Below are 20,106 nucleotides of genomic sequence, written 5' to 3' on the forward strand. Positions count from 1 at the left end.
GGCGACTGTTACCAACGCTGATTAACTTAATCGACGATTAACTCAGTTAGCAGAATTATTATTATAGATAGAAGATTTTCATTACTTTTATCACAATTATGTATAGGAACGTAGAGAATAGAAGTATATCACGAAGAGATAAGGTTAAGAACGATATACAGTCTTGCTGTTGACTACATTGCTGTTTGAGTTAATCGTCGATTAAGTTAATCGGCGTTGGTAACAGTCGCCCTTATGGCTCCTGCACACTAGACGCGGAAACGTTTAGGGCCATTCCACACAAACTTGCAGAGCCGCATAGCCATATGCATAAAGAAAATTATCCAATCACATTTCTGCCATAAAGACAAACGTAAACTACGATTGGATGATTTTCTTTACCCCGGATCTACAATAGGTGTTTTAAGCCTTAAGTCGTAAGAAATTGACCATTTACAGTCGAATCCGAGAAGAATAAGCGACTGTGATTCGCCCATTTCTTATGGCTTAAGGCTTAAAACACCTATTGTAGATCCGGACTTACCGCGCGGCAAAATGTGATACGGTAGCCAATTACAGCTCCTAATGTGTTCATTGATTACCGCTTCTGATTTTGCCGCGCGGCAAGCGTTTCCGCGTCCAGTCCAGTGTGCAGGAGCCATTATTGGACTACAGACAATTAGATCAAAAATGGCGGGCGAAATAGCCAATAAAAAAAAGCGGTCGAAATAGCCAATAAAAAATGTCGGCATTCGCTTGATGGAAAGATTGCGCTACTTTTGTAACATCTAGAGTTTAAATTATTCATGACCGTAGACGCCATCTATGTACTGTCTATCCTTTTCTCATGGTCGTTAGACGGTGGAAGAGAGAGTAGGAAAATGAATGATAGATAATATCATTTTCGTACGTAATACGATTCCAAATTACGCCGTCATTGTATTCTTCCGATAAGTCACTTTCCATTGCACGTGTGATTTTATCTCTTATGTATGTATATGTCTCCCGGGTGGTTACGAGAACAAACGTGAGGTTTGGCGCCAACATAACCTAACCTTATTGCGAGCCGTGCAAGAACGATTTTTAAATGCGACTGATGATATTTCGGTAGCTGGCTTGCGAGATGAAGGAGCTAGAGGAAGTCAACTGCGAGGTAACACATTACAACATAAAGATATTTCAATTATTGATATAACCTATCGCGATTTTTTGTAACGTTCTTAATTGATATTTTTCTACTTTAATTCGAATTATGCTGAAAATATAAAACAATGGATGATATATAAACGGAAGAGCTTATTGTTTTTACATATTAATAATTTTCTCAATAATTCTCTCGTATAGATTCGCAGGATCGTGAATCTTCAATTTCCTGTTTCAAACTGGTTAAGAAATTTAGAGTATGGTCAGTCTGCGAATCTCCAAGAGTACGACAACGTTAGTGATTACCGTGGAGGATTTCTGCATAATGCAACATACGCATGGCTGAGTTATGGTTGTCACTTGGTAGTTTTTAATGTAAAAATGGGAGAGACCGTTAGCAGTTGGATGTTTCGTGGCATCGTAACGTCAGTTTCCCAATTTCCTATTCAATCTGGAGAATTTCCATTACTGCTGGTTGGAATAGATAATTGTGCAAGCAGACTAAGAGATTCTTCTGGTTTATTATGTATATTTGACTGTACTACATCTCGTGTTTTGAGGGCTATTCGTGTAAGTATTATCTTCACAATCAGATTTGTTTTGAATTAATATTAAGAATTGTAATTAAAGTTATTCTTTTGTATTTTGCATGGGGTTTTATAGATGCCATGTGGGATAGAACAAGTATGTGTTGTGGCGGGTGGTGCCGAATGGGAAGAATTCAATGATAAAAGACCTGATAACATACTAAGCGAAATGGATGGAATGGCCTGTGTAGCTTTGCGTAATCTTCAACATATCATGATTGATCTTCGGAGAACTGTATGGGATATGGATGATTTGTCTATTGTTATGGATGAAACATCACCGGCAGAGATCCATTTTCCATCGGTGAAACAAATTGGTAGACGTCAATCCATTCGAGAAAAACATGCAGCTTATAATTTGCTCAACAACCGTAAGTGCTAGTAATAAACGATCATTATCCAAGTTAATATTTGTCCATATGATACCATATTAAATAAAAAATGTGGAGTAGAGGACAGATTAGTATACTGCTTTCTACACACTCATGCACATGCACCTTTGACACACAAATCTTTGATTAATATTATATCAGTAATTATTTGGATTTTAAATATATTCTTAGGTATAGAAAAGCACATTGGCTTTAACAGAGAAGATTTTGAAGCATCTCCTTTGCTCGGCGAGACTTTGACCACAGCAATCGTTAGTTCCACAAAGATTGGCTGTTTAATCTCTGGCTGTTTAGGCAGAGTGATAATTTGGCAGAATGATGGTTCCATAGGATGGATCAGCACACCCATCGACGAGAATATGACAGTCACACATTTGGCTTTGTTGGAACCCACAGATGATCCTAGACCTTTTTATTATTTGTGGGTAGTGTACCAGGACGAATTGTCAAAAGCACCACCAATATTGCGAATGTACGCCATGCTGTTTGAAAGGAAATACTGTGACAGAGAGATAAATTTGTACTTTAATTTAGAAGATAATCCCAGTTTGAAATTTGAATCGGAGTTGAACGAAGGAGACAAGGTTATCAATTTGTGCACTGTTGAGAGAGAATCCAACCCAGAACAAACTGACTCGACCATTAGAAGAGGCGAGGATAACTTACTGCTTATCGCCACCAACGACAGAGTATTTCTGTTTGACTTAAATCAATGGTACAAAGAGCAAATGCCGCACACCATTAGCGAGTGTCAGAATCCAAATAGTATATTGGCAACGTATCGTATACGATCGGACGTACAAAACGAGGAAGACAATCAGGTCATAAATTTCGCGTATATCCCACACAGTTTGCAAGAATTCTCCAGCAATGGCCCGAGTTCATCGGAGGAACTGTTCTATCCCAACTCCTTATCACTCGAATGGGTGGAATTGAACTCAACGAAATTGACGTTCTGGATGACTCGTGGTATTCAGACCGATTTGCTACGTGAAATAGCTATGACAGGTCCTATCGTATTGATACAACCGTTCGAAACGTTTCATAGATGTCTTTCTGTTGGGTTAGTGCCGTTTAATTCCGAATTTTCATTTGCCAGCGATCAGAATGCACAACGAGAGATGTTGTTGTCTCTCTGCTTGGAACAGCGATGGTCCAGTTTTCTGATAAAATGCGCTATGGAGTGGTCGGATGGTAGTGCCTCTTACTTGTATCCCACTTTCCTCAAGTGGGGCATTCAGAGAGCTTCTACAATAAAAATGATTGCGGATCGGCTTTGTATTCCTCTGTTCGATCAATCAGGCAGCAGCATTGGTGAAACTGACGTGAAGACTTTGCGGTTTTGTTCACAGCAATTGGAATGTTTGTCCAATGTAGTGGCTAAATTGCCATCCACGGCGGTTGACTTGATGAAGCAACGAAGGATGTTGAAACGCGTGTCCTTATATTTTCAAGTACTCCTTTGGTTCTACGACGTGGGTCTGTTGCCTGAAATGCAAGATTTAGAAGAGGAGAAGCAAGCAGCGGCGACGGCAGAGACGGCGGATCAAGAAGAAGAAGAAGAGGAGAAGAGTACGCTACCTATCTCCTTAGCGCTAAGAGTGCCTTATCCTTATGCGAAGCTTTCGGTGCTTTATAAAGAGAAACGAGCACAGTTGTTAAAAAACAATGGCAGCAATGGTGAAAACGAGGAAGATTTATTTATTGATGAGCTGATAACGCGTGAGTGTTCCATGTTGAAAGCACAATGGGAAAGAGAGGGTGGCATCGCCATACATGGCTGCTATCCACCGCCATCGCTGCAATCTCTACTACGATCTTATTTAACCGATTGTCATCAGACGGAAGCAAATGAAATCAATTGTAGACATCAGATTACAATTTACCTCCTGATGGATCTAACTATGCTGCTGCAGCGATCGTATCCCGCGGTGAAACAACTGATCAAATATCCGTCCGCATTCATGATGAGCCCCAGTCTCATCAAGCTCACTCAGGCATTTTGGCTACTCGATCACGAAAATTATCAGGAATTTCTTGATACAATGACCGGTCAATTAGTTTGCGATTCTGATATCAAGGATTGGCATCATAGATTCATATTGCGCACTTTGGTGCGTAACAATCAACACAAACTGGCGCTCTTGTATCTTCGTGTGAGGAAACCACCCTTGTCCTCCATAGAGGAACAAGGTATGGCCATGAGCCTTTCGGTGGAACATGGCCTGGTACAGTCTGCTTTCCATCGTCGACCACCCTGCCATTACGAACAATTACTAACCAGCTTCTTTCGAGCGTGCAGGAAGTACGATAAGCTCGATGAGGTTCTGCATTTAGTTCTGGACTCCGAGGAGGAGGAGGTGTTTGTCAAATTTCTCGAAGAGAATAAGATGGAAGATTTACGATTGTTGTACTATCTACAACGATGTCGTTATACAGAAGTAATTGGCGGCTATCCGATCCGGCAGTACCAATCAAACGTAATCAAAGACGCGCAGTCCACGTCGTTCATTATGCTCAGCGCGTACGAAATGACCTTGCCCGATATCACGAAACGATTCTCTATGAACGCGACCACATCGAATTCGGACGCAGACCTAAAGACACGCTATTCCAGACCGATGTCACATTGTAAGAGCCACGATAAGCTGCGGAATATATATGAAACTGTGATTACAAAGGCCAAAGAGACCTATCTACGAGGAGAGAAATCTCAGATTCCGTTTGTCAGTGCGCCTTGCACGTCATTGAGACTCAACAGTCACGGCGTAAACATGAACTGTGTGTTATTTCCGACGCTGACGCATAAGAGTTGCGGCAAACGCACAGTTGATCAGATCTACGAAGAGGATGACGCAGACGACATGCCGAATGACATTAAACGCCGGAAACTAACAGACGAGAAAGTCTCATCGAGCAAACGAGTTTCGGAAGAATCGAGATTGATGGAGACTTTCGAGACGCCTCTGGTAAAACGCAAACCTAATGTCTCCGTGAACAAGGATCGTGTTCTAGAGACACCACAATCAATTTTGAAAATTAGACAGCTTGTAAGAAGCTCGACATCTCCTATTGTAATGTCTCAAGCAAAGGAGACTACCGATAGATTGTCTGAAAAGGAAAGAAAAGTTAGTAGACAAATACGATTTAACATTAATCAATCCAAGAAAACTTTAGTGTATGAGGAAGAGGATGAGAAAGAGGAGAGAAGACAGAAGGAAAAAGAACAAGACGATAATGAAACTGATATTCCCCTTAGTTCGAACGAAGCGAGCAACGATGCGTTCTTCAGTCCAAACGCGAGTAACAAGCCAGAATATTATGAAAGCGCGATTTTGAGTGACAGTAGCAGTACTTCTGGTAAGATTCATTGCTACGCTCGTCCGCGACCCAGTCTCAGAAGAAGTGCCTTACAATCGTCCGTAGAAGTGCCACAGGAATTTTGCACGGATAAAGCGAGTGGCTCGTCCGTAAACTTGTCCGCAGCGATTTCGAGGACTTCCGAAAAGATAAATGAACAATCGTCTATCTCAAGTACACCGAGGAATCGCAGCTCGTTATTACCGACTTCCATTTACTCGACCAGTGTACTGTCCTCTGATACCAGCGTCGATATTAGCTATCTTACAAAGAGATCAGGACGTATTAATCCGCAATGGACACCGCCCATGGAAAATGATGATGACGATAAATTTACCGTTTCGTCTACTCCACTAACGAGGATAACAGTTTCTCAGACATCTATTGATGGCGAACGAACCATGGAAATAGACGACGTAAATAACTTGTACGAGATAAAGGAAGATGTTAACGTGCTAAACGAATCTAAAAGATCTGTGCACCATGTTGAACAATTTGGTTGTGATGGAAGTGATTTCGCGAAACAAGAAGATAGTTTAGATAAGGTCGTAGAAAGCAACAATCGACAGAACAAACATAATAATGGAAAAATCACGAGGGAGGCTAGTCCGAGTTTACAGAATTACGAGTTGCCTATACTCTTCGAATCTGAAAAGGTCGCGGAATCGAGTCCGATCGTTTCGGATGAATCTGACGAGGAACTACTTATATTGCGAAACGACGAGGATAGTGACGAGCACGAGGAGACGTTCGAGAGCCTGGAAGACGCGCAGATGTATTTGGATAGTCATCAAGTTCCTGCTTCTTATTTGTCCCGCGAGATTTGGAATCCAGAATATGGAACGGAAGAATGCAGTATGACGAAATCTAACGGTTTGCAAGAATCGGTGCAAGTAATGGGTAACGTTGATTTGACTGACGACGAATCTGCGAATAGCAGAGCTGTTACACCGGTAGTACCTGATGAAGTGGATAATAATAAAAAAGAGACGCATTTGATGCCAATTATTCCTTCAGAACATATATTATATGACATGTCGAATATTACAGACGATGAGTCCGATTCCAATGTTAGAGAAACTGAAGAGCCAAAAGCGAAAAACGGTAGAGATTCTAATTTACAAAAATCCTATGTCACGCAGAATGTCGAAATGGAGAAGAACAATGAATCCAATGAGAAGAATCGCAAGTCAGATCGTAGGAGCAAAAGCGTTCCAAAGGAAGGTCTCTATGAGGCTTCATCGTCCCGAGAGCAATCCAACGTCGATGTCCGTGATAAATCCGGCAAAACTTTTTCGAGCTATGTAAAACTGTATAAAGTAGACGATAGTAAGATCGAAGTATCTGAGGAGATGGCTAAAGAGAAGGTTGAAGACACGACCGAGGAGAAGCTGTCAGGTGATCAAAGTTTCTCGAAAAATGAGAAGAATCAAACTGAGATCACGGATGTTTCATCTGTACGTATGACTAGATCACGTAGAGCAGGTTCGGTGGTAAAAGATACCTCGGCACGGCAAGTAGAGCCGGAAAAAGTCACCCGTTTACGAAGATCAAGTTCGACGATGAAGGATTCTTTAAATTTGTCAACAGATCATTCGTCGCCGAAAACAGATTTCGGAATATCGTCGCGTTTGAGGAGAGCAAATTCAGCAGTAAAGGAAATAAGGATGGATTCTCCCTCGGGAAAATTACGTGGCCGAAGAGCGAATTCTCTTGCAAAGGATATACTAATGAGCTCAGTGATGAGCTTGGATGAGAATTATGAATCAGGAAACTCCGACGCGCAATCATCAACGAAGAGAGGCCGCAGATGTACATCTGTAACGAAGGAGATGTCGCAGTCCAATACGAAGGATAGCGATTCCGAGAGCGTCAAGGATGAACTACCAGTAAGGAGAAGCACAAGACTTGCTTCTTCCGCGAGAAAAGAATTACAGGCGGACACCCCTTCTCTGCAAGAGAGGAGTTTCGCAAGGTCAGGAAGCGCGACATCGCTCGTAAAACTGGCAAGTGACGACGAAGAAGGCGAGAACGCGAACATGAAGTCTTTGCGACGCACGAGGAAGTCTTCGGTGTCGTCCGATACGGATGGTGCAACGACAAACAGATCATTGAGATCATCAATGAGGGACAAGGAGCGTTCGAAGGAGCCAGACATTAAAACGACTCGAAAACGCGGCAGTTCAGTACCTAAAGAGATAAAGACACAGCCTATAGGACTGCGACGTAGGTCCAGTAGTATTATTAAAGAAATCATTCCGGAGGTCGCTGAGCCCCCGGAGGAGTCAAAGAGATCCAGGAATTCCGCCACGAGAGATACAGAAGAGATTGTCGGTAGATTAACGACGCGCGTTCGAAGCGCGTCGGTACTCTCCGTGCCGGAGGAATTGGAGGAGATTTTGAGTCCGTCAATGAGAGAAACGAGATCTACCAGGAAGAAGGCTGTGCAAAATAACGCCAGAGAGAAGAGAGCGTCCAGCGCGGATGTGACACACACAGATATGAAAAGGAGGGTCAGAAATGTTGACACAAGTATCACGGTGGTATCACCGATAGCGGAAGAGCTAGCGGAAGGGGATGAAAAGACAGATATTGAAACTGGGCAAGATACTCCAGCGCCTAAAAAAAAGACGGCATCAGCCACGATGATCAAAGAGACGAAAACGAATACCGTGAAGCCGAGACGAGGTAGACCGCGCAAGATCAGTGTAAGTCAAGAGTCCAGCAATCTGTTTTCGTTCTCGTTGCCGGAGAAAACGGATGATGGGCCATTGGAGAAAGGTAATTTGAAAAATTAGGCCGTTTGCCAAGTGAATGGTCTTATGTTGTAAGGAACGCTCTATGTAATAATAAACGGAATTTTTTATCAATATCTCTTTTGAAGAATTGCTTTCAGAGATCTTTGTGTAAATTATCCTTTTCTTTCCGTAAGATTGTATTTTTACCATTTTTTACACAAGTTACTTCTTATAGTCGATTTCTATCCAATTTGGGACATGTGTATAATTCCATTCACTTGTTGAATAGCAGATTTTAAATAGCGGTTTGATGAGATCATGCTCTTCCATTTACAGACATTGGAGAGGTCCCGAATTATGTGTTTTCACCGCCTCAAACCAGATCTAATAAAAATATTTCTTCAAAGCAACATCGTATGTAGGTTGTTATTCATTGATTCGATATAACTACCCTCATCGCTATGTGCTTTATCACTTTTTAAAAGCTTCACTTGTCTCTATTTCGTTTCTTCTTACCAGAGAAAAAAGATGCAAGTCTTTTAATTTATATCTTATGTTTATTTTTCACAGAAAAATGAGCTCGTTCATACCAAGTCCTTATCAAGAAGGAGAACAACGACTCGATATCCGGCGATCTCGCAACATCAAATCCGGCTCTCGTTTAGTTAAAAATTCTTTCGGATCACGATTTCGAACAAGATTTGTTATATCTAAAAGATCCAAAAATACAACAGATTAAAACTGGAATTTCCCAAGAGTTCTATCACGCACATTTTAGATTTGTAAGTCTTTCAATACTTGTAAATTCCTTTCACATATTTTTTTTATCATCGCAACATGTTTTTTTTTACGCATGCTTCTGTCAATTAAAACAGTCGATTACTCATTGCAAAGCATTAACTTTTAATACTTATAAGCACGGTGCGTGTGAAATAAAAGAAATATTAGGAAACGTTACATACATAGAAATTGTTGATCAGTTTTAGCGTCTATATTTTGGCAAAAATATAGTACAAAATAATCTCTCTGATATGATAAATAATTATGAATGCTAATAAACAAAGATTGAAAGATTTAACTTGTATCCCAGCATATCCTAGTTAGAAAATGAAAAAAACAATTGCTTTATCTAATATTGAAATTCTAGCGGTGACAAACAAGTCCAATTGTTTGCAAAAATCGGAAAGAAACAAGATCAAGAACTTGAATAATCTTATCTTTTTGTAAACAACTCAATTTTTTCGAATAACGATTAGGTAAAGTATCTCGTTTTCTTTTTCTGATTGGAGTATATTTTAAGTTATGGTGGGAGGTGATTGACTATTCCAAAAATGATATTTGGAATATATGCTAATGTGATGTTAAGAAATACCTTTTTTTTTTCAACAATTATAGAAATTCTAAGATTGTTTTTATCAAAGATTAATAAACCCGTATAAGAGTGAATCAAATTACATTATATATGTTTAAATTGCATTAAAAAAGTTATGTTTCATTCAATCTAAGATATATCATGTTATTTTTGTATCGATGCACGCGCGAGTTGGCAAGTGTACGATGGTACGATTACAATGAGTGTTATGTCAAATAATGTAATATTCTAATGGTAAATTATCATTGAAAAATGTACAGATGTTTTCATATTATGCGTACGTACATACAACGTTCTTCGATCATCACGATAGTATTCATTCCATCTATATGTACATTTTTTAAAGATATTTATTGTCGGTAGAGTCAGTTTTTTTTTTGTTAATATTTCTAGATTTTCATTCTGTAGCACAGGGTTTTTTGCTACATATTTTGCATATATAATATAGTACATGCTCTTATAATATTTTCGGCAAGAAAGCAGTGTATCATATCTTTGTAAATAATTTATTATACTCATGTATAGTTGTATCGATACAATAAATGTAAAAGAAACTTACACATATATATACATATACATATATATATATGTATGTGTGTGTATATATATATATGATAGTATCAAACGAGAGAATCCACTCACCACAAATAATATAATCATTATGAAAAAATTATTACAAAAAATTTATATATTCTAATGGAATATTGCTTGAAAAGCTATCGATAGAGATTCTTATTCTTCTGAACACAGTCCTTATATAAGTTAGTAAATAATACATTGTACACACATATACAATAAGTCTATATATATCCTTTATAATGCTAGAGAATTAAAAATAAATAAATTCTAAACGTTTTATAAATGTGTTATTTTGAAATTACAGGTAATTTTAAGATATTTTTTTTTACTTTTTGAAGGGGAAATGTAATAACTGTATTTAGTAATAATTATGCGTTCTCTCTTTAACATTTCCCTTCAACACGTTATAACTATATACTTCAGTATTTTTGAAGCTTGCTTATATCATATTTCAAAATTCGAAAAATATTGCAATACGTAAAACTCTGCAATCTAGATCCTTATAAATATGTAATGTGTACGCCCTTTCCTCTTATCAACACTTTTTTTCAAAGGCCTGCATTAAAGTGTTATTCTTTGGCAGTGTTATCATTCTTTACATTCTACCTTAACTTTAGAAAAAACTTTAAATAGTCGCGATTTATTAGCAAATTAAACATGTTATAGACAAACCTTGTAGCGTCGAATGATATGCATAGCGGAAACGTATCAGTATGGTCATTTTATAAAAGCCAATTGAGCGTAATGAAAACATGAGATTCTCTTAAACGTAATCATTTAAATAATACAATAATTTAATTTAAAACAAAATTTTATAATTTCTCAATATTTTGTCATAACCTATTTATGCATTTAAAAAATTACAAAATTTCTGTATATCTGATCCATTTACATGAATTAACATTTTATGATAAATTCGTATTTGATTAATATTTGTACACTGTTGCACGACTTTCTCGTCTTATATCAATGCATAAAGTTGAAAAATATAATGTTTTCTGATTGTCTAAGATATTTTTTTGTTTTTACTCTGTACTAAAAATGTCAAAAGTTTGAACAATGAGAAGCATATTAATGTTAAAAAAATATTTATACTAGTGTCTTTATATATTTTACAACAAGGATAGCAAGTAACGCGTTATTTTCCATTCTTGCTTCATATATAATACTATTAGAGACACATCAGCTATCAAAAAATGTAAAACGAAAATTGAGGACGGTACAATCTGTTCATTCGAATATCAGCAATAATTATTGCTGATTCGTTAATTGTTAAGGCTCTTAGATTATTTTTAAATGCCCTTCAAAAGGCACATTAAACTTTGTGTAACGCATGGCAGTACATTGATTTACATTATCATATAATATATGGCAATATATCCTATCAATACAAAGAAAAATAATCATAAAATCTTAAAATTGATACATTTTGCGAAAGTAAATACATATACTATATATATAAAATAAATGTATTATCAATATTGCTCAATACGTAACAAAATTGCATCTCTTTATGAGTAGATCTTAGAAATGAATACTGCTTGTTAATTTGTGTCATCGTTTGATGACAATAAAAAAAAAATTTTTATAAAAAATATTAATCTCTCTCAGCTTTATGTTTCTTACTGATGCTTACACCCATCTTTAACTCGCCGCTTGTGTTTCTCCTCTTGGACGTTGGATGGTGATTGAGCCTGATTTCGTCGCTGGCCTTGAATCGGCATATAACACGGTATATCATCTGTCATTAGCTCTTGTGGTGGCGTCGGTAAAACATAAGTGGGGCTTATTGTGCTGCTCGAGCTGCTCGAAAAAGTACCTCTATGCATACTGTAAGTAGGATCGATAATGGTTGCGACATTTGCCACTTCTCGCACATTGTCGGGACTGTCCAACGTATGGATTTCCTCAGGATCTGAATAATGAGAATAATTGGCAGGATAACGGGTTCGATTCTTGTTTGACAGGGTCTTCAAGTCCAGTCTGTCTGGTCTTTGAGGTCGTTCGGTGAGATCTTGTTCATCTGCCTGTTGCTGTTGTTGTTGCAGACGCTCCCGCTCTAGCTTCTTCTGTTTCACCCTTTCTCGCGCTTTACGAGCCTTTGCACGCTCCTTATCCTGAAGCATTCGTGCCAACTCAGCATCTTGCGCCTCCATCGCTAATTTTTGATCCAATATAAATTGCTCATCTTCCGGATCGTCATGATTTTCTTCTTCTTTTTGTAACTTTTTCGCCAGCTCCTATCATACAATGAAGTTTAACATTTACATTTTCACATGCTGACAAACAATTATTTCTTTCTTTTCTTAAATAAAACTATATATATATATATATTTCTTAAATAAGACTATATAACTATTTTCAAGAGTTTTATTAACCACAAGATATTATGATTACCTCATCTTTTTCTTCTTGCATACGTTTTTCAAACTCTTGCTGCATAGCTTCATCTCCCAATCTTAACTGTAATCTCATCATTTCTTGCAATTCGCGCTCTTTCTGCTTCTCTTCTCGCTCCAAAGAAAGTGCAATCTGTCTTGCGACAAGCGCATCTCTCTCTTCCCTTTATAAAATAAAACAAAACAAATATTGAAAACAATGATATAAAAAATCTCTATCTTTGTAGAAATGCAAATATTACTAACTGTTGTTGAATATAAGATTGATATTTTAGCGCTTCTAATTCCTGTTCGACTTTGGCTCGTGGCACATCTTCTCTCACTTGTGCATTACGTGTTTTGTTGCCGGTATAATGTTCCTTAACTATAAATCATAATAAAGAATCATATGTTAAAGCCTTTTGCTATAGATATTGATAACAGATACAAATGTCTTATACCCAAAGCACTGAAATCTTCCTTCTAGTATTTACATCTTGTATAAAATGTTAACTTATCCACATTTTTTATTTTTAACAAAATTATATTCGTTTACATTTATATCTTTTCTTTCTCTTCAATATATTCTGCTCGCTCTCTCTCTCTCTCTCTCTCTCTCTCTCTCTCTCTCTCTCTCTCCACACGAAAATTTCGAGACTTCTTTAAGCTGTACAGTTATTTTAATTAAATTTTCTTTTTTCCCTTTTTTACATAATGCCAAATTTTTTGGATTAAAATTAAAATAAAACTAAAGCTCAAATAATTTATAAAATCAATATAATAAGAAGTAGAACAAGAATATTTTTTGGATTAGTTTTATAATTTAAATTAATGGAGAAAACTTGTATATATTATTCTTCTTAAGGAAATTCAATCAGCCTATTAGTTGGGACGTCCCTGCACGAATCTAATCTAACATTGCCTAAGAACATACATACGTACATCCACATGACAAACATATAAGCATAAAATTTTTACATACTTTCTTCATCTTGAAGCCGATAAGCCAATGCCCCGTCTTCATGTACCAACCATTCGCGGCATACTGCAAAATTACACGCGTACAAGTTCACATTATGAATACCAATGTAATGACTAATCGTGACTAATTATATGACGTGAGACGCGTTTCTTCCAGAATCTTTCACTTCATCTTTTGTTGCGTTTCCTACGCTTAAATTATACATATATACATGTATATCTAAATATGAAAAGAAGGAAAGCTGCGTACGCGTAAGAATCAAACTTACAGAGAATTTCATATCTTACAAGAGAAGCGGGTGTTGAAGAGAGAAATATAAAAGTCTCACCTTCGTTTACACGACCGGCCTTTGGCATCGTGTCCGAACTTAGCACAGATTTCGCCATTACACTTTTCTGTTCTTGTCGATCTCACGCAAAACTAACAGATTCACCGACGACCCAGGCTGTGTTTACAACCCCCTTGTGTGAGAGCAGTAGTCACGACATTGTTTTCTCTCCATCTTGAAACTACATGAAACGGCTGTCACTGGTTGTGAATGTCACACACGCATGTGTGAGTGGAACAAGGGTTTATAAATGATTTCCTTTCGATTTCTCAGCCCTGGCACAGCGCAAAAAAATTTTACAAATAAAGTCCTTGAAATTTATTTTTTTCAAATGTGAAAAGTCATTAGAGTAATGTGAGAAATATTGAATTTCTTTTGTACTTAATGTAGAATGAGCGCAAATCTTTTATAACCGAAGCCGCGAACAAAGTCAAACAAAGCAATTATCACGATTCGTGGACAAGATTGTTGGTTTTTTGAGGATAGTAAAATAGTAATGACGCGTAGTAGTGGCGATGAATTGGTGAATGGATGTCGAGCACGCGCGCACGGTGAAAGGGGTGAAACAAAACGGGAGCAGCTTGAAGTAATTGTGAAGAGAAAGGAGCCTAACCTAACCTATATATAACTATTGACTGGTGCTGGGGTCAACGATATCGCGGCCACCTATCAATAGAAACGTCAGTTATCTCTCACGTACGGTCGGTACTGATCGGTTTTTCTTCTTTGAATTAGAAAAAATAATATAATTTTGCGGCAATATATGAGATATTATAATATTACAAATATGCACATATTTATTTACGCATTTATATAATAAAAAATCATAAATTTAATAATATATTATATCTAATATTTATATGTTAATAATCGCAAATTTCCCAGATAACACAAACACACTTTCAATAAATATTCTATAAATATTCTACAAACACAGTTGAGAATATTAAAATATTCTTACAAAAAATGTATTAAAAAATATTCTATAAACATACACAGAATGTCAAAATGAGACCAATTTAAATATTCCAGATAGGTCGGAATAAATATTTTTTTTCATATTCTAAAGAACGTATTTAGTTCAATATAAAGAATATTTACAAAATATTTTCTCTAAAACTAAAGAGTCTATTCTGTAATTTATCTCATTCTAAGCAAAGTGATGTGAGAAATTGATAATATAATGGGTGCCTTCCAACAAAAGAGACACACGTACATGACACGGTGTGACACAGCTAGCTGTTGAGAATATTTTTGTAAAAGTATATTTGAAGCTTCATTTAGAGGGATACATTTGTAATTCAAATGTCTATTTTACACACAACATATGTATACATATATAATATACATATATATATCTATATATTATGTACAACATAATAAATGATCTAAATAAATAAATAAAAATGTACATATAATTGCATGCGATGTATTAATAAGAATTAATTTAATTTTGTTTACAAAGTATTTACACAATCTGTATAACGTGTATTTATACAGTATAATACACACATGCGTGCGTATGTAAAATTGTTTAATATACAGTAGTCTATTACTCTTGTGTTGCCATTGAGAGTAACATATTGGCCATGTTGAAAATATCAGTATCGGTCGTATCTGATAATTCTGCCAATTTTGCTATAATAATTTGCTCTCCCAAAGCACTTGTATCCAAACATAGAAAAAACGTTGTGCAATATACTATTGCTGCACTTAGGTAAAGTACGTTTGATTTCAATGATATCAGCTTTCGGGCTACATATTCTGTATTTATAGTATCTTCGTGCATGTAATACGAATGAAATTGTGAATACAATCTGTCATGCTGGAAATGTGTACAATTTAAATTGAAATATGTATTGTATAAATTGTCAATTGTATGAAGAAATAAATTAAATAATGTCTAAACCTTTAGATAAGCTAAATCCAATAAATCTATCGAAATGTTAAACATATTTGGCGTTTCTCCGAGACCTGTAGCTGCCAGAAGAATTTCGATACAGTGCAATGGTGTGTAAAGGGGCATTGTAAATCCTACTGTTTTGAAAACTTTAATTTCCGAAGAGGAAATCATATTTCGCGTATATTCAGACTCTTTGTCAATCAAATATAGAATTTTAAGAATCTAACAAAACAAATTTTAACTGTTAAGATTTGTCATGATGCTTAAATTCTTCACAAAGTATCATCTTTCAATGTACCTGCGGTATTCCTAAGGTACTGGAATGAGAATCCATTTTGCATGCCAATTGAAAACATGACATTAGATTTAATTTTGTTTGATTAAAAGTTTTCTTGCAAATTTTAAACCACGATGTTTCAGATGGATTATTTGCAAACTCAGTCTTAAAAAGCTCCCAAAAGTGTTTACACATGAATCTGTCGTACAGTTCAATAGCCATATACTTGACATTTGGCTCTAACTCCAAGTATTCCGCTATCTTGAAAGCAGCTTTCATAGTAGATGCTGGAATCGCTGTATTGATTATAATATAATTTAAAATAAAGCAATAAAGTGATATTTTAACAAGTTTTCCAAATTTCTTTCAATATCTCTTAATCCATTGTGCGTGACACATAATATTTACTCTCTCCTTGCCTACCTACAAATGGCATGGCAAAATCAGTTGCATTAGTAATCTGCTCTTGCTCCCGTTTTCTCATAGTTTGCTGAAGATGTTCCATCCAATCATGAATCAATGGTTCTAGCAACAAATTTAAAGATATTCAAATGAAAATTGAGTAAATTTTCCAATTTGTTCTAATCTTTTAACAATTAGAATATTCTCCCTCTCTCTCTCTCTTTTCAAATGTAGGTTACATACAATATTAATTCATTATATTGTACTTGTTTATACCTTCTTGTGCGTGTGGGTGTGGTGCGTGTGTGGAAAGAGATATAACATACTTTGATTAAATTGTATAAAAAAAAAAGAATATTCATATAGGTAATGCAAGACAGAGGTACTCGCATAGAAGTAATATACATATAATATACTTTTCTAAATAACAAACAATACATATGCAAAATTCTCAGATGGAATAAATGCAATTACCAATGTAAGCTGTATCTAGGTCCATTTCTATCGCGTAATAAAATATATAGTAATAGTTATGCTTGTGATCATCTATTTATATTTACAAATTAATACGCGCCACAAAACATAGATGTCATAAAATATCACAATATAGATTCGCATACTGTCGGTGAAAAGAAAGTTTGAAGCTTACCGAAACTTGGGTGTTTTCCATGAGTTTTGGAATACATTCGATTATCCAATAGGACAATTGGTTTTATAGAGATAACTAGGAGATGAATTTTCCAATGTTTGATACATTGGCTGCGCGTTTGCCGCGTTTAGCCTGGTTCAGCAGAGAAAAATACTAGGTGGCCCCTCTCAGAACTCAGACTTCTCTTTGGTTTTATTACCATCTGATGTCGAGAAGTCCAAGAATGAGAATCAATGTAAATAAAAGTTGAAAATGATTCGAACGTGTTTGTTACGTGTTTGTGGACTTGTGAAAAATTCGCCGAGAAACGTTCCATCTGTGAGCAATGGTACGAAATGTGAATGAAATACGTATTTTTTTTTACATATATCCTATTCAAGTTAATTTATTAGCTCAATTTATTTGCTATTCACTATACGTTTAATATAACATTTTTTCACAGATACACATAATTTATTTACTGTTGATTACATACACTCACATCTGTTAAAGACGCACATCCCTTTGGTACATAGTACGAGGAATACGACGTTTTTTGTAAATAGTGAGTAAAGTTTTGGTGAGCGTAATATTTTAGGTAAAAAAATGCTTGTAATGTTTTCTCTTCTCACGCTCCTCTTTCACAGAATCTGCGGATGAATTATGGAAGGGTGTGACGACTGTCAGTAATGCAGGAAGACGTAGAGGTAGAGCAAAAGGCTTGACAAAAAAGAGAGATTTAAACAAGGGTCAGCAAATTGGAGTAGGAAAAATTTCAATGCAATTCCCTGGTCTCAATACTCCTGTGTTTAGAGGTAAAGAATTCTTGCAACAGCAAAAGCTACCTGTTGATCCTGAAAGAGAAGAAAAGCTCGCCAAGCTACGGAAGATCCGTCCAATGAAACGTATGCAGATGAAATTATCACCTTTAGAACGTGGTTGGACAAGTGTTCATATTGGCGGCAGAAAATTTGGACCACCAGATCCTATCGGAGAAGGTTATTGTTATTATTATTCACTATAGCTAACCACATACAATTATCCTATATATACAATTATATTAATGTAATTACTGTATATGGTTAAGTTACAAGATACATATATATCTATATATATATATATATATAAGTTTAACTATTAATATTCATCCTATATATACATATATAATACTCTTATCAACTTTCTTCTTGACACACACGCGGCGCGCGGGCGCGGCGCACGCGCGCGCGCACACGCACACACACACACACGCACACACAAAATTCTAATGATGTCAAGATTACATAAATGATGCATCTGTCTTTCAGATACCTTTGATGGCTTTGAAACTTGGGTATTGGAAAGCAAAATTGTAAATCATATGACTGGTAATTTAGGACGCAAGAGCAACATCAGTATATTTGTTGTAACAGGAAATAGCAATGGTCTAGCTGGATTTGCACTAGCGAAAGCACCTATACAGAAAGCAGCGATAAAAACTGCTAAGAATAGGGCGGGTCAAAGATTGATGTATATTTCTAGATACAAGGAGCATACTGGTAAAAAATAATATGATCATGTAAAACTTGTATTTCACTTGTTCTTTCTTTCTAATGTTATGTTATGTGTGACTTTGTTTCAGTATTACATGATTTTTTTACACAATTTGGAAACACAAAGATATATGTAAAGAAAATGCACGAAGGATACGGACTTGTCTGCCATCGTGCGATAAAAGTATGCTGTGAAGCGATTGGTATAAAAGATATGTATGCCAAAGTAGAAGGTTGTATAAATTTACAGCATATTATAAAAGCTTTCTTTATTGGTTTATTGCAACAGGTATGTATTTCACAGGATATAAAATCTTTTGATATAATAATGCTAGAGAGTTTGCGGATTATTGTGATCTATAGCTAGTACCAATGTTTCATGAACCTTGCTCACTTTATCAGAGTGAGGAGCATGCTGATAATGAGCTGCTCTTCTGGAGAATCTCCTTTATATAAACAGCGTTTATATAAAGGGATAGTGGGAAGAAAACTTCCTTTTAATTCAATATAATATATCATCTAGCGCATTCTCTCTTTAATTTGTTAGATAGATATACCAGAAGTTGTCAATCTCAAAGCGAGCAGGTTGTTTTTATATTTAAAAACTTTTTTTCATAATCTTTAAATTATGAATAATTAATGATGAATTTAAAGTTTATTTAATCAGGCAAAAATGTACAAACGTGTACATATGACAACTTTTTTTTTAGTCCTTTATATATGTTGTTAATTTTAAATGAAGTTTATTGATTTTTCGCTACAATTGTGCGTTACAAAATGCATAATGAGCGAAAAGCCATTTGTTAAAAAGTCATTGCACTATTCTCTATCCGACAATCAACGAGAAATTTTTTTTTTACAGAAATCGTATCAACAACTAGCGGACGAAAAACAATTACACTTGGTTGAGTTTAAATCAGAAAATGGAAATTATCCAGAAGTAGTCGCTTCGCCATCGAAAGTTAGAAAGTCAGAAGAAGTGAAGTCAAATGAGAACCTCGATTTTACTCAATACGTTTTGGGTGGCAAAGTAATATTGCAAAAAAAGAAATATCCTCCATTTTATACTAAACATCCATTGTACCAAACAAAATTGGTAAAAATGGAACGAGTGAGGAACTTTGATAAAACGAGGATAAAATTAATGGCAGAATACGGAGCGTTGCATAGTTTTCTGACTGAAAAGTATCCGGAAGCAAAGCTGCTTCCTAAGCCAAAGCGAAGCGAGAACAATGAAACGGAAGAATAGAGAGTGTATCTGATTGTTATGCTTTATGTACGAATGCTTAAAATAAAGCCATTATTAGGATTAGCCATTATCAGATTATGTTCTTATATTGAAGTATGCACATTGCATTTAAATATTAAGATTTTTACCTCAATGGTGCATGCTTCGTTTGCGAGTTTATGTGTGTGAAAGATTAAAGATAAATATATGACAATTTTTTTGTAAATTTTAAATAGCTGCAGGAAAAGCAGCTTTACAACTATTATCCCGGATCTACAATAGATTTTTAAGCCATATA

At 35.9% G+C, this 20,106-nt stretch overlaps 4 protein-coding genes across 6 annotated transcripts; 2 read left to right on the plus strand and 2 right to left on the minus strand.

Annotated features, from left to right (window-relative positions):
- Positions 1-823: 823 nt before the first annotated feature.
- Positions 824-9,047, plus strand: Elys (AT hook containing transcription factor 1 homolog). Of its 3 annotated transcripts, none has more exons than XM_018518126.1 (6): positions 824-1,132; positions 1,324-1,692; positions 1,786-2,080; positions 2,273-8,242; positions 8,536-8,617; positions 8,770-9,047. In XM_018518126.1, exons 1-6 carry the CDS (start codon positions 1,103-1,105, stop codon positions 8,936-8,938), a joined length of 6,915 nt encoding a protein of 2,304 aa, XP_018373628.1. In that variant the 5' UTR covers positions 824-1,102; the 3' UTR covers positions 8,939-9,047. The 3 variants fall into 3 exon arrangements, with proteins under 3 accessions (XP_018373628.1, XP_018373634.1, XP_018373642.1); XM_018518132.1 differs by having other exon boundaries at positions 8,536-8,613; positions 8,770-8,848; XM_018518140.1 differs by having other exon boundaries at positions 8,536-8,621; positions 8,770-8,841.
- A 2,622-nt stretch (positions 9,048-11,669) lies between these two features.
- Positions 11,670-14,584, minus strand: LOC108767369 (coiled-coil domain-containing protein 50). Its single transcript, XM_018517226.1, has 5 exons — positions 13,839-14,584; positions 13,511-13,573; positions 12,796-12,913; positions 12,548-12,713; positions 11,670-12,390 (listed from the first exon to the last, which is right to left on the minus strand). The coding sequence occupies exons 1-5, from the start codon at positions 13,894-13,896 to the stop codon at positions 11,773-11,775; spliced, it is 1,023 nt and encodes a 340-aa protein (XP_018372728.1). The 5' UTR covers positions 13,897-14,584; the 3' UTR covers positions 11,670-11,772.
- Positions 14,585-15,358: 774 nt separating this feature from the next.
- Positions 15,359-16,954, minus strand: LOC108767519 (uncharacterized). The gene is made up of 5 exons (XM_018517441.1): positions 16,895-16,954; positions 16,442-16,543; positions 16,040-16,314; positions 15,748-15,963; positions 15,359-15,663 (listed from the first exon to the last, which is right to left on the minus strand). The coding sequence occupies exons 1-5, from the start codon at positions 16,917-16,919 to the stop codon at positions 15,391-15,393; spliced, it is 891 nt and encodes a 296-aa protein (XP_018372943.1). The 5' UTR covers positions 16,920-16,954; the 3' UTR covers positions 15,359-15,390.
- A 296-nt stretch (positions 16,955-17,250) lies between these two features.
- Positions 17,251-19,911, plus strand: mRpS5 (mitochondrial ribosomal protein S5). The gene is made up of 6 exons (XM_018517238.1): positions 17,251-17,397; positions 17,512-17,613; positions 17,696-18,046; positions 18,356-18,586; positions 18,670-18,869; positions 19,443-19,911. The coding sequence occupies exons 1-6, from the start codon at positions 17,322-17,324 to the stop codon at positions 19,827-19,829; spliced, it is 1,347 nt and encodes a 448-aa protein (XP_018372740.1). The 5' UTR covers positions 17,251-17,321; the 3' UTR covers positions 19,830-19,911.
- Positions 19,912-20,106: the final 195 nt, after the last annotated feature.

Source organism: Trachymyrmex cornetzi, unplaced genomic scaffold, assembly GCF_001594075.2.
Source record: "Trachymyrmex cornetzi isolate Tcor2-1 unplaced genomic scaffold, Tcor1.1 scaffold121, whole genome shotgun sequence".
Lineage (NCBI taxonomy): Eukaryota > Metazoa > Arthropoda > Insecta > Hymenoptera > Formicidae > Trachymyrmex > Trachymyrmex cornetzi.

What these genes read in the sequence shown, in the direction of transcription:
- Elys (XM_018518126.1), top strand. Translation starts at nt 1,103, where the DNA reads ATGAAGGAGCTAGAGGAAGTCAACTGCGAG. An exon ending in TTATAATTTGCTCAACAACC is followed by an intron (nt 2,081 to 2,272) that starts GTAAGTGCTAGT and finishes ATATATTCTTAG; the next exon opens with GTATAGAAAAGCACATTGGC. An exon ending in TGATGGGCCATTGGAGAAAG is followed by an intron (nt 8,243 to 8,535) that starts GTAATTTGAAAA and finishes TTCCATTTACAG; the next exon opens with ACATTGGAGAGGTCCCGAAT.
- LOC108767369 (XM_018517226.1), bottom strand. Translation starts at nt 13,896, where the DNA reads ATGGCGAAATCTGTGCTAAGTTCGGACACGATGCCAAAGGCCGGTCGT. An exon ending in CAATCTTATATTCAACAACA is followed by an intron (nt 12,714 to 12,795) that starts GTTAGTAATATT and finishes TATTTTATAAAG; the next exon opens with GGAAGAGAGAGATGCGCTTG. An exon ending in TGCAAGAAGAAAAAGATGAG is followed by an intron (nt 12,391 to 12,547) that starts GTAATCATAATA and finishes ATTGTATGATAG; the next exon opens with GAGCTGGCGAAAAAGTTACA.
- LOC108767519 (XM_018517441.1), bottom strand. Translation starts at nt 16,919, where the DNA reads ATGGACCTAGATACAGCTTACATTG. An exon ending in CCTAGATACAGCTTACATTG is followed by an intron (nt 16,544 to 16,894) that starts GTAATTGCATTT and finishes ATTTGTTGCTAG; the next exon opens with AACCATTGATTCATGATTGG. An exon ending in TTTTGCCATGCCATTTGTAG is followed by an intron (nt 16,315 to 16,441) that starts GTAGGCAAGGAG and finishes TAATCAATACAG; the next exon opens with CGATTCCAGCATCTACTATG.
- mRpS5 (XM_018517238.1), top strand. Translation starts at nt 17,322, where the DNA reads ATGATTCGAACGTGTTTGTTACGTGTTTGTGGACTTGTGAAAAATTCG. An exon ending in CGTTCCATCTGTGAGCAATG is followed by an intron (nt 17,398 to 17,511) that starts GTACGAAATGTG and finishes ATTTTTTCACAG; the next exon opens with ATACACATAATTTATTTACT. An exon ending in TACGACGTTTTTTGTAAATA is followed by an intron (nt 17,614 to 17,695) that starts GTGAGTAAAGTT and finishes CCTCTTTCACAG; the next exon opens with AATCTGCGGATGAATTATGG.